We start from the raw sequence: 12,789 nt of genomic DNA, 5'->3' as shown, positions 1-12,789 counted from the left end.
AGCGATGCCAGAAGGCCCAAGCACACCAAATATGTGGAAACGTTTAAAAGGGGATTGGGGAGCCTGGGTGGCTCAGTCGGTTGGTTAAGCATCTGACTTCAGCCCAGGTCATGATCCTGCGCTTCGTGGGTTCAAGCCCCGCATCAGGCTCTGTGCTGACAGCTCGGAGCCTGGAGCCTGCTTCGGATTCTGTGTCTCCCTCTCTCTCTGCCCCTCCCCTGCTTGCACTCTGTCTCCATGTCTCTCCAAAATAAATAAACATTAAAAAATATTTTACAGGGGAGAAAGATACAATGTCAGAAATTACAGCCAAGTATGTTAGGTGTATGTTAGAATATAATGCCTGGGAATGTTAAAACTAGATTAACAATCCACAGGGATGTTAAAGACTAATAAATGCTTGATTTGTGGACACTTCATTCATTCAAAAAATATGTACTGGGTCCTTGCTACGTGTCTTCATGAAGCTTGTAGTTTTAGAGGGCAATAAATAACTGAGTATATGCAGGAATATAGAATAGGGTAACGATGATAACAAGCATTCAAGATGTGGCTAAGTAATGCCACTTCTAAGATGATCAAGGAAGTCCCTCTGATGAGGCGACTTTTGAGAAGAATCTGAGACACCTGAGTAAGTAGAGGAAAAGCAATTCAGGCAATGGAAAGTTCAAGTGTGCAGCGTACATGGTGAGTTCACAGACCATGAAAGAGGCCCATATGGCTGGAGTGGAGCAAAAGGGGAAGCAAGTACCCCAAATAACATCCGAGAAGGGACAGAGGCCCTGATTAGATATCAGGGGTATACAGGTATACAGCAGGACCCACGGGACACTGTAAGGACTTTGCTTTTATGGTGAGGGATATCAGAGATCCCGAAAGGCCTGGACAGAGCAATGACATGATCTTATATTTATAACAGGATCACTATCGTTGCTTTGTGGAAAACGGGGTAAAGGAGTGGGGACAAAGACAGTGCAAGCTGTTAAAAGGCTTCTGCAATAATCCAGGCCAGATCACCCCTGACCCTCTCCCTTCATGGCAGCTGCTGGCCTTGTTCATGGAAATGGTGCTGTTGCCAGCCCAGGGCTTAGAATGAGGATGAGGCTTGAACGAAATCTTTGGCATTGGTAGCCACAACTCCTGTGCAGATGCCTGGGGAGGAACCGTGCATTCGTCCACATTAAAAACAGAGTCTATGGTAAGAGCCCTTCCTCCGAGATGATAGAAGAAGGCATGCAAATGGAAAGAGGCACCATTTCAAACCTTAGTTCATCAAGAAGATACGATTTGCCTGCTGCCAGTCCCCTTCAAACCCATAAGCAAATCCCACTCCCTTCTCCTACCATGCAGGTCCAGATGGGCATGCAAAACTGGACTTGGGAAACCGAGACCCTGTCTTGTTTGCATCCCTGATGCTATGCTAGGGCCCTCTGGGAGGGCTGCTGTACAGACACACCCAGGTTTATTAAAAGCTTCTGCATCACCCAAGAGAAAGAACCATCCTCCTTCTACTCTTACAATGAGCTCTTGTGTGTATCCAAGAGATATTCTAAAGCAACAATATCCCTCTAAGTTTGCTGTCCGAATTTTTTGTGCACTCTCTTGGGCATCGATCTAGGGCAAAAGCGTGATGCTTTGTGAAGGAGAAGTCCTGGCTTGTAATGTACACTGACCCTTCTCTGCTGGGGGGTATGTGAGACTTAGATTAACCAAGTAAGAAGAGACATCATGTTGGCTCTGACTCCTGTCATAACTGTGTCCTATGAAGTCAAGAGTGCATTTCTATTCCTTTCAATCCTGGAATTTACAGTGGGGGTCCTGGCCAATGCCTTCATTTTCCTGGTGAATTTTTGGGATGTGGTGAGGAAGCAGCCACTGAGCAACTGTGATCTTATTCTTCTGAGTCTCAGCCTCACCCGGCTTTTCCTGCACGGGCTGCTGTTTCTGGATGCCATCCAGCTTACATACTTCCAGAGGATGAAAGATCCGCTGAGCCTCAGCTACCAGACCATCATCGTGCTCTGGATGATCACAAACCAAGTTGGGCTCTGGCTCACCACCTGCCTCAGTCTTCTCTACTGCTCCAAGATCGCCCGTTTCTCTCACACCCTCCTGCACTATGCGGCAAGCTGGGTCTCCCGGAAGGTCCCCCAGATGCTCCTGGGTGCAATGCTTTTCTCTTGTATCTGCACCGCCATCTGTTTGGGGGACTTTTTTAGTAGATCTGGCTTCACATTCACAACTATGCTATTCGTGAATAATACAGAACTCAATTTGCAAATTGCAAAACTCAGTTTCTATCACTCCTTCATCTTCTGCACACTGGTGTCCATCCCGTCGTTGTTATTTTTTCTGGTTTCTTCTGGGGTGCTGATTGTCTCCCTGGGGAGGCACATGAGGACAATGAGGGCCAAAACCAAAGACTCCCGCGACCCCAGCCTGGAAGCCCATATCAAAGCCCTCAGATCTCTTGTCTCCTTTCTCTGCCTCTATGTGGTGTCATTCTGTGCTGCCCTCGTTTCAGTGCCTTTACTGATGCTGTGGCACAACAAGATCGGGGTAATGATCTGTGTGGGGATCCTAGCAGCTTGTCCCTCGATACATGCAGCAATCCTGATCTCAGGCAATGCCAAGCTGAGGAGAGCTGTGGAGACCATTCTACTCTGGGTTCAGAACAGCCTAAAGATAGGGGCAGACCACAAGGCAGACCCCAGGACTCCAGACCTATGTTGAAAGCAGACACGAGACGAAACGAGCTCTTCATAAATATGCCTCTGATTGTTCAGGAAGCCTTCAGAAAGCTATTCCAGTTTCTTCTGTAAACATAACTTTACATGAGTGAACTCACCCAGAGTGGAATAAAAGAATCAAAGCTCTAACCATGGCTTAGTCAAGAATGGCACAAGTTCCCCAAGTTTGTTTTGATAAGATGAGTGAAATTGAGAGGTGAGGTACTCAGTGTAAATGCTTTGTACACTATAGTTCATTAGTGTTTGGTACGAACCAAACTATGAGAAATCACCTCTTCCCAAATAATATCTAAACCCCAAGATAGCATGGTTGGCTTTTGACATGACTGATAAACCTATTTCTTAAAGCAGGTGCTCACTTAATATTGGAAAATATTCACTACCGTGGCAATTACATAACCCTCTTCAAACTCCACAAGTTCGGAAGTTTGGAACCAGAAGATACGAAAAGACAGACGTGGAAGATCAATTGTCGTTGCTTCAGCTTCAAGAGGTACTACGCAAAACTCCTACATGAATCAGAGAACAGGGGTCTTTGTCTAAAAATACACGGCTGCAGAAATGCACACTCAACCTGCTTTATAGTGAGGGTGGGGAGGGGAAGAGAGGTAGATATTTGCTTGGTGGGTGGCCTGGACACCAGCCCTGGTGTATGCCTTCTGGCTCTTCTCTAGTTGCCCTTGAACATAACGCTTTGCCTGGCACCAAGCATGAGAACCTGCCAAAACAGCCTGCCTAAAAAAGCCATGTTTGTGGACATTCAGAGTTCTCTGTCTGCATGGGAACCTGGCCAGGAAAGCTTCTCAAATCAGATCCTACAAGACTCAGGAGAGAAAAAGGTAAACAAGACAGATAAACCTTGACAGGCTTCAAAGGCATGGCAGGTCACCCACAGAGGCTTGTAGCTCTACTGGCTGTGGGTACCCCCGAGGAACTGCTTCCTCCTCTCCGGCACCTGATTCCTCCCCCTACTTACTCTCCCAAACTAACTAACCTTTTGTCACCTCCACTGGGCTAAACGGTTGATAACTTCATCTGGTCTCTTTTCTTTGGTTTCCCTCAAAAGCAGGGGTCCCACTCTTGGCTGCACATTAAAATTGCCTGAGTAGCTTTTTAAAATCTCAGCATTCAGGCCACATACCAGGCCAATTCAATCAGATCTCGAGAGGTAGAACCCAGGGATCACTTTAAAGCTCCCCACATGATTCCAGGGTGCAGCCAATGTTGAGAACCGCTGTTCTCGATGCCCTTTTTCTTGAGCTGGATAATGTCAGACCCTCTTGTGGACCTACATTGTGGGCCTTTTCATTCCATTTTCCATACTTGAAGAAGTATAATCATACAATAGTAGAGGACATCCCTTCTTACTTTGCTTTCCTTCTTCGAGTATAAATTCTCGAAGAGAGAATTTATACCGGTCTCCATTACATTTTACTCCTCTCCCTGGCTTTATTTTTAACATCATACTTTGATAAAATTTCAAATTCATGGAAAAGTTGTAAGTTGCCCACATTCACTCATTATTTATATTTCACCCCATTTCTCTCTCCCTCCACTCCCCCATACAGATACCTCCAGTTCCAATCCAGTAATACACAGTCTACTTTAGTTTTCCGTTTTACATACTTGTAACTCCCTTCTCTAACCATGAGAAATATATTCCATTTATGCTCGATATATTTTCTCATTCAGTTATGCCTAGAAGACAGAGAAAAATGGTTTTGGAATTGCTATCCTATAGGACTCCAAAAAGCAAAATGAATAACTAGAATTCAATTATTTGTTTATGGTATTTTCTCATTTTTAGGTAAAATTTACATACAGCAAAATGCACAGATGCTAAATGTACAACAGAATATGATGTGAAATTTGATAAACATATACACACATGTAACCAACACTCCAAATAAGATAATCAATATTTAATCAGAACAGAAAGTTCTAGTATTCTCTTCCAGTCAATCCCCATCCACTATGGGCAACTACTATACTAATTTCTTCACATAGATTAGTTTTGCCTGTTCTTGTATCAATCCTAAAGATATTCCTTTATTTCTGCTACTTTTGCTCCACATAATGTTTTTGAGATTCATCCTGAATAGTGCATGAGTTACAGCTTGTTTATCTATCACTACTGATGAACATTTGTCTTGGTCACAGTTTGGGGCTATTATGAATAAAGTTGGTTTTTTTTCTTAATTTTCTTGAATCCATCTTTTCATTTCTCTTAAATACCTAGGAGCAGAATTACTTTGTCATTAAGTCGGTGTACATTTGACTTTATAAGAAATTGCAAAGGGGTTTTCCAGAGTGACTCTAGCTTTTTGTGCTCCCATCAACAATGTAAGAGAGTTGTTCCATATTTTTACAGGCATTTGGTATAGTCAGTCTTTGGAAATTTTGGCCATTCTAGTGGGATGAACTGGCCAATCTAGTGAATGTCTCATTGTGATTTTAATTTGCATTTCTCTGATAATTAATGATATGGAGCACTTTTTTCATGTTTCTGGGCCATTTGTATATCTTCCATTATAAAGTAATTTTGATTTGTTTGATCTTTTATAAAATGCATTAAGTATAGTTGATGACTTTTCTTATATTATTTTATTAATTGGTGGGAGTTTGGTAGCATGTGTGTGTGTGTGTGTGTGTGTGTGTGTGTGTGTAACATGTATAGTTTTTGTTGTTGTTTTTCTGGATAAAAGCCCTTTGTCTGATACATGTATTGTGACACTTGTAACCCAGACTATGGTTTGCCTTTTCATTTTCTTAATGGTGTCTTTTGATGAGCAGAAATTTTGAATTAAAAAAAATCCAATTTATCATATTTTTCCTTCCTTACTTAGCGCTTTCTATGTCCTCTATAAGAAATATATGCCTGCCTCTAATGTGCAAAAATAGTCAACTATGATTTCCTCTAGAATTTTAATAGCTTTCACTTTTCTATTTACAACTATAATTCATCTTGAATTAATTTTTGTATCTAATGTTAAGCAGGGTGAACTTTTTATTTTTTCCATAAGTGTATTCAGGTATTCCAGTACCATTTGTTGAGGACTTCCCTCTCTTCATTGAATTACTTGCCTATTTTGAAAAACATATGATTGTGTATTCACGGATCTCTTTCTGATTTTCTGGTTTCTATATTATGTTCCATTCACCTTTCTTGATTACTGTAGATCAATAGTAAAATTTAAAACAAGATATGGTGATTTTTCCAAATTTTCTTTTCTTTTTTTTATTTTATTTTTATTTTTTACAATTTACATCCAAATTAGTTAGCATATAGTGCAACAATGATTTCAGGAGTAGATTCCTTAATGCCTCTTACCCATTTAGCCCATGCCCCCTCCACAACCCCTCCCATAACCCTCAGTTTGTTCTCCATATTTATGAGTCTTCTGTTTTGTCCCCCTCCCTGTTTTTATATTATTTTTGTTTCCCTTCCCTTATGTTCATCTGTTTTGTCCCTTAAAGTCCTCATATGAGTGAAGTCATATGATTTGTGTCTTTCTCTGACTGATTAATTTCACTTAGCATAATACCCTCCAGTTCCATCCATGGAGTTGCAACTGGCAAGATTTCATTCTTTTTGATTGCCGAGTAAGACTCCATTGTATGTGTGTGTGTGTGTGTGTGTGTGTGTGTGTGTGTGCATGTGTGTGTGTGTGTGTGTGTGTGTATACACACACACACACGACATCTTTATCCATTCATCCATCAATGAACATTTGGGCTCTTTCCATACTTTGGCTATTGTTGATAGTGCTGCTATAAACATGGGGGTGCATGTGTCCCTCTGAAACAGCACACCTGTATCCCGTGGATAAATGCCTAGTGGTGCAATTGCTGGGTTGTAAGGTAGTTCTATTTTTAGTTTTTTGAGGGAACCTCCATACTGTTTTCCAGAGTGGCTGCACCAGCTTGCATTCCCACCAGCAGTGCAAAAGAGATCCTCTTTCTCCGCATCCTTGCCAACATCTGTTGTTGCCTGAGTTTGTTAATGTTAGCCATTACGACAGGTGTAAGGTGGTATCGCATTGTGGTTTTGATTTGTATTTCCTTGATGATGAGTGATGTTGAACATTTTTCATGTGTTGGTTGGCCATCTGGATGTCTTCTTTAGAGAAGTGTCTATTCATGTCTTTTGCCCATTTCTTCACTGGATTATTTGTTTTTTGGGTGTTGAGTTTGATAAGTTCTTTACAGATTTTGGATACTAACCCTTTATCTGATATGTCATTTGCAAATATCTTCTCCCATTCTGTCGGTTGCTTTTAGTTTTGCTGATTGTTTTCTTCGCTGTGCAGAAGCTTTTTATTTTGATGAGATCCCAGTAGTTCATTTTTGCTTTTGTTTCCCTTGCCTCCGGACACGTGTTGAGTAAGAAGCTGCTGCAGGCAAGATCAAAGAGGCTTTTGCCTGCTTTCTCCTCGAGGATTTGATGGCTTCCTGTCTTATATTGAGGTCTTTCATCCATTTTGAGTTTATTTTTGTGTATGGTATAAGAAAGTGGTCCAGGTTCATTCTTCTGCATGTCGCTGTCCAGTTTTCCCAGCACCACTTGCTGAAGAGACTGTCTTTATTCCATCGGATATTCTTTCCTGCTTTGTCAAAGATTAGTTGGCCATACGTTTGTGGGTCCATTTCTGGGTTCTCTATTCTGTTCCATTGATCTGTCTGTTCTTGTGCCAGTACCATACTGTCTTGATGATTACAGCTTTGTAGTATAGCTTGAAGTCTGGGATTGTGATGCCTCCTGCTTTGGTTTTCTTTTTCAAGATTGCTTTGGCTATTCGGGGACTTTTCTGGTTCCATACAAATTTAGGATTATTTGTTCTAGCTCTGTGAAGAATGCTGGTGTTACTTTGATAGAGATTGCATTGAATATGTAGATTGCTTTGGGGTAGTATCGACATTTTAAACAATATTTGTTCTTCCTATCCAGGAGCATGGAATCTTTTTTCATTTTTTTTTTGTGTCTTCCTCAATTTCTTTCATAAGCTTTCTATAGTTTTCAGTGCATAGATTTTTCACCTCTTTGGTTAGATTTATTCTTAGGTATTTTATGGTTTTTTGTGCAACTGTAAATGGGATCAATTCCTTGATTTCTCTTTCTGTTGCTTCATTGTTGGTGTATAGGAATGCAACCGATTTCTGTGCATTGACTTTATATCCTGCAACTTTGCTGAATTCATGAATCAATTCTACCAGTTTTTTGGTGGAATCTTTTAGGTTTTCCATAGAGTATCATGTCATCTGCGAAGAGTGAAAGTTTGACCTCCAAATTATTAATCAAAATTTGCCAAAAAAACAAGAGTCCAGGGCCAGATGGCTTTCCAGGGGAATTCTACCAAACATTTAAGGAAGAGTTAACACCTATTCTCTTGAAACTGTTCCAAAAAGTAGAAATGGAAGGAAAACTTCCAAACTCTTTCCATGAAGCCAGCATTACCTTGATTCCAAAACCAGACAGACACCCCACTAAAAAGGAGAAATATAGACCAATTTCCCTGATGAACATGGATGCAAAACTCCTCAACAAGATATTACCCAACTGGATCCAACAATACATTAAAAAAATTATCCACCATGACCAACCGGGATTTATACCTGGGATGCAGGGCTGGTTCAATATCTGCAAAACAATTAACGTGATTCATCACATCAATAAAAGAAAGGACAAGAACCATATGATCCTCTCAGTAGATGCAGAGAAAGCATTTGACAAAATACAGCATCCTTTCTTGATAAAAACCCTCAAGAAAGTAGGGATTGAATGAGCATATCTCGAGATCATAAAAGCCATATATAAACGACCCAACACTAATATCATCCTCAATGGGGAAAAACTGAGAGCTTTCCCCCTAAGGTCAGGAACAAGACAGGGATGTCCACTCTCACCACTGTTATTCAACATAGTATTGGAAGTCTTAGCCTCTGCAATCAGACAACACAAAGAAATAAAAGGCATCCAAATCAGTCAGGAGGAGGTCTAACTTTCACTATTAATTTATTTGTAAAAATGAAAAAAAAAGCCTGTTGGAATTGTAATTGTGTTAAATCTAGATATCAATCTGGGGGGAGTGACTTCTTAAAAATACTGTCTGATAATCTATGAATATGATATATCTCTTCATTTAGTTAAGTCTTTAATTTCTCTTCACAAATATTTTATAAGTTTTAGTATAGAGGTCTTACATATCTGTTGATAAAATTATCCCTAAGTACTTAATATTTTATAATCTTACCATGTATGGAATTTTTAAAGTTTCCTTTTTCAATTATTGCTGCTAGTATATAAAATATAATTGATTCTTGTATACTAAACATGTATCTTGAGACTTTCCTTAATTTATAGTTTCTAGTAGTTTGTAGATTCTTTCAAATTTTATACTTAAATATCATGTCATTAGCAAATAGAGACAGTTTTACTTCTTCCTTCCAATCTTTATGCCCTTCATTTATTACCTTATTCCACTGGCTGAGATCTTTAGGTACATATTGATTAGTAGTAACATGAGTATACATCCTTGCCTCATGACTGATCTTAAGGGGGAAACATCAGTATTTTGTCATCAAGTACAATGTTAGCTATAGATCTCTTACAATTCTCATTATCAGATTAAGAAAGACCATTTTATTTCCTAGTGTGTTAAGAGTTTTTATTATTAATGAGGGTTGAATTTATCAAAAGTTTTTTCTATATTTATTGAGATGATTGTATAATTTCTCTCCTCTACTTTGTTAAAACAAAGATTTACACTGAATAATTTTTAAATGTTAAATCAATCTTATATTCCTGGGATAAGTCTTCACTTAGTCATAATGTATTATATGTATTATTATTTTATGTGTTGTTCTATTTGACTTTCTAATATATTGTTAAGAATTTTTGCATCTATGTTCGTGAAGAATACTAACCTTTCTATATATTCTTAATACCTTTTTCAAGTTTGGTATTGGGGTTATTCTGACCTCATAACACAAGTGGGAAAATGTTTCCTCCATCTTAATTTTATTGAAGACTTTGTGTAAAATTGGTATTATTCTTTCCCTAAATATTTGGTAGCATTAATCAGAGAAATCATATGGGATTGAAATTTTCTGTTCAGGGAGGTTTTCCAAATTATTATAATTATAATTTACTTAATTTACATAGTATTACCAAGATTTTTTTATTTCTTACTGTGTCTATTTTGTTAAGTTATAGTTTTCAAATAATTTGTCTATTTATAAGTTTTTAAGTTTATTGCCATAAATGTGATTAATATCCCTTTATTATCATTTTAATGTCTGTACATTTGTTTTGAGATCCTCTCTTTCATTCTCAATTTTGGTAACTTTTGTTCTCTTTTGAATTTATCATTTAGTTAGGGATTTATCAATTTATTGATAATATTTCCAAGAATAAACTTCTTGTTTCATTTTATTACCTCTACTTTTATTTTCTTCTACTCATTATTTCCTATTATTTACTATGTTCTTCCTCCTAGTTTTGTAGGTTCAATTTCTCTGCCGATTTAGCTTCTTAAGGCAGAGAATTATATTACTGATTTTAAATCTTTTTTTTTTCTGCTCTAACATAAACATTTAAGGCTCTAAGTTTTCTGCTAAATATGTTTGCCATATCTCACAATTTCAATATATTGTATCTCTCCTATGTTTATTGATATAATTGACCTATAACATTTATAATATTAAGGTGTACAATGTGATGATTTGATACACATATATTGCAAATATCTACCGCAATAAAATTTGTTAACACCTCCTTTGTCTCACATAATTACCATTTGTTGTTTTCTCTGGTCATGGTACAAGTATTAAATCTTACTCTCATAGAACTTTCAGTACAGAACACAATATTGTTAACTCTAGTCACCATGTTTCATGTTAGATCCCCAGAACCTATTCATCTTATAATTGAGAGTCTGTAGCCTTTGACCAACACTATTTCCCCTACCCCCATTTCCCCTATTTCCCCTACCCCCCAAGCCCTGGCAACCACCATTCCTCTCTGTTTCTATAAGTCCAATGATTTTAGATCTTAAAGTAAGTGAGATCATACAGTATTTGTCTTTGACTTATTTCACTTAGTATAATACCCTCAAGATCCATCCATATTGTCACAAATCACAAGGCTTCCTTCTTTTTTTTATGGCTGAGTATATATATTACATTTTCTTTGTCCATTCATCCACCATAGATACTTAGGTAATTTCCATATCTTGGCCATTGTGAATAATGCTACAATAAACATGGAAGTGTAGGTATCTCTTCATATCCTATTTTCATTTCTTTAGATGCATACTCAAAAGTGGGACTGCTGGATCATATGGTAGTTGTGCTTTTAACATTTGAGTATCCCCCATACTGTTTTCCACAGTGGCTGTACCAATTCATGTTGCCACCAACAGCGCACAAATGTTTCCACCTCTTCACCAGCATTGTCAGCTCTTGTCTTTTTTTTTCTATTTATTTATTTATTTTGAGATAGAGACAGAACTAGTGGGGGAGGGGAGCCAGAGAGAGAGAGAGAGAGAGAGAGAGAGAGAGAGAGAATCTCAAGCAAGCTCAGTACTGTTAGCATAGAGCCCAATGAGGAGGCTCCAACTCATGAACTGGGAGATCATAACCTAAGCAGAAATCAAGAGTCAGACACTTAAGCTACTGAGGCCACCTGGGCACCCCAGCTCTTTTTTTTTTTTTAAGTTTCTTTATTTACTTTTGAGAGAGAGAGAGCACAAGCAAGGAGGGCAGAGAGAGAGGAGGAGGAGACACAGATTCCGAAACAGGCTCCAGGCTCAGAGCTGTCAGCACACAGCCCAACGCAGGGCTCTAACTCACGAACTGTGAGATCATGACCTGAGCCAAAGTCAGATAATCAACCAAGATACTCAGGCGCCCCTTGTCTTTTTGAGAGTAGCTATTCTAACAGGTGTGACATGGCTTTCATTGTGGTTTTGATTTGCATTTCTGATAATTAGTGATGTTGAGAACCTCTGCCCATTGTTTTAATCAGGCTGTTTATTCTTTCGCTATTGAGTTGTACGAGATCCTTTTTATATTTTGCATGTTGATCCCTTAACACATGTGTAGTGTACAAATATCTTCTCCAAGACTCAAAAGTTGAGGCTGTTCATGTGACGTGGTTATGAAAAAACCTTAAATAGGGAAGTGATGTGATCACAGCAGCGATTTTATAAAGATTTGTCTAATATTGATTCAAAGAGTTGCAGGCAAAGGGTTTGAACCATTTGAACTTCAACTGCAATGAGAGATTTGGACTAGGATGTGGTAGTACAAATGGAGAATACAGAATAAATATGAGAGAACTTTTGAAAAACTCATCAACTAGCACCTTGATATGGTGGTTGATAGACGAGGAAGAATCAAGGTTTTCAGTGTGTGAGTGTGTTGTAATAGGATATAACTAACAAAAATAAAGAAGTTGAGAAAGTAAGTGGGGTTGAATTTGAGGAAATGGTATATGTGGTGTGGAACTTACTGCAACTGGGTTGGTATCATGTTATTTAATTGGAAAACACCAGCTTAGTTTTGGAAATGAACTGAAATTCAGATCAGAAGACAGAACCAATAGACTTGTCATCATCAAAAGGGAAGCTATTCTGAAAACTGTAAATCTTGAATTGGGTTATAAAGGTAGAGGAAAAAAACATACTGTCAAGGTTGGAGGCTGTAAATTTATGGGAGGAGCAAGTGGGATAAGAGGTAGTGAGGATACTTGGAATGGACTAGATTTTTGTTCATTGCCTTCCTGGCACTTTCTTTGCCTCCACCACCTGCTCCTCATGCTACAACTACGATGTGCACCAGGATCCTTGCTCCTGACCATATTTGAAGAGTGCATTTTGAAGAACTGAAGCCCCATCATGGTCTACCTGTTGGACCTTTTAAACCTGATCCAAGAAAATTTTGTGAGACATGAAATCCAGCAACTTCTCATGGCTAGTTTCCTGCCATATTCTATTCCAAGCAGAAATGAGCACAAACAAGAGGTGGGTAATGGCAAAAC

General features: G+C 38.7%; 1 protein-coding gene across 1 annotated transcript; it reads left to right on the top strand.

The window, feature by feature from the left end:
- The first annotated feature begins 1,728 nt into the window (after window positions 1-1,728).
- On the top strand, window positions 1,729-2,733 carry TAS2R38 (taste 2 receptor member 38). The gene has a single exon (XM_030308605.1). The coding sequence runs from the start codon at window positions 1,729-1,731 to the stop codon at window positions 2,731-2,733; it is 1,005 nt and encodes a 334-aa protein (XP_030164465.1).
- The last annotated feature ends 10,056 nt before the right edge of the window (window positions 2,734-12,789 follow it).

The sequence above is a fragment of the Lynx canadensis genome, chromosome A2 (genome assembly GCF_007474595.2).
Source record: "Lynx canadensis isolate LIC74 chromosome A2, mLynCan4.pri.v2, whole genome shotgun sequence".
Lineage (NCBI taxonomy): Eukaryota > Metazoa > Chordata > Mammalia > Carnivora > Felidae > Lynx > Lynx canadensis.
The sequence above is the reverse complement of the archived record's forward strand: the minus strand, read 5'-3'. Positions and strand labels throughout refer to the sequence as shown.

Coding starts and splice junctions, on each gene's coding strand:
- TAS2R38 (XM_030308605.1), top strand. CDS start 1,729: ATGTTGGCTCTGACTCCTGTCATAACTGTGTCCTATGAAGTCAAGAGT.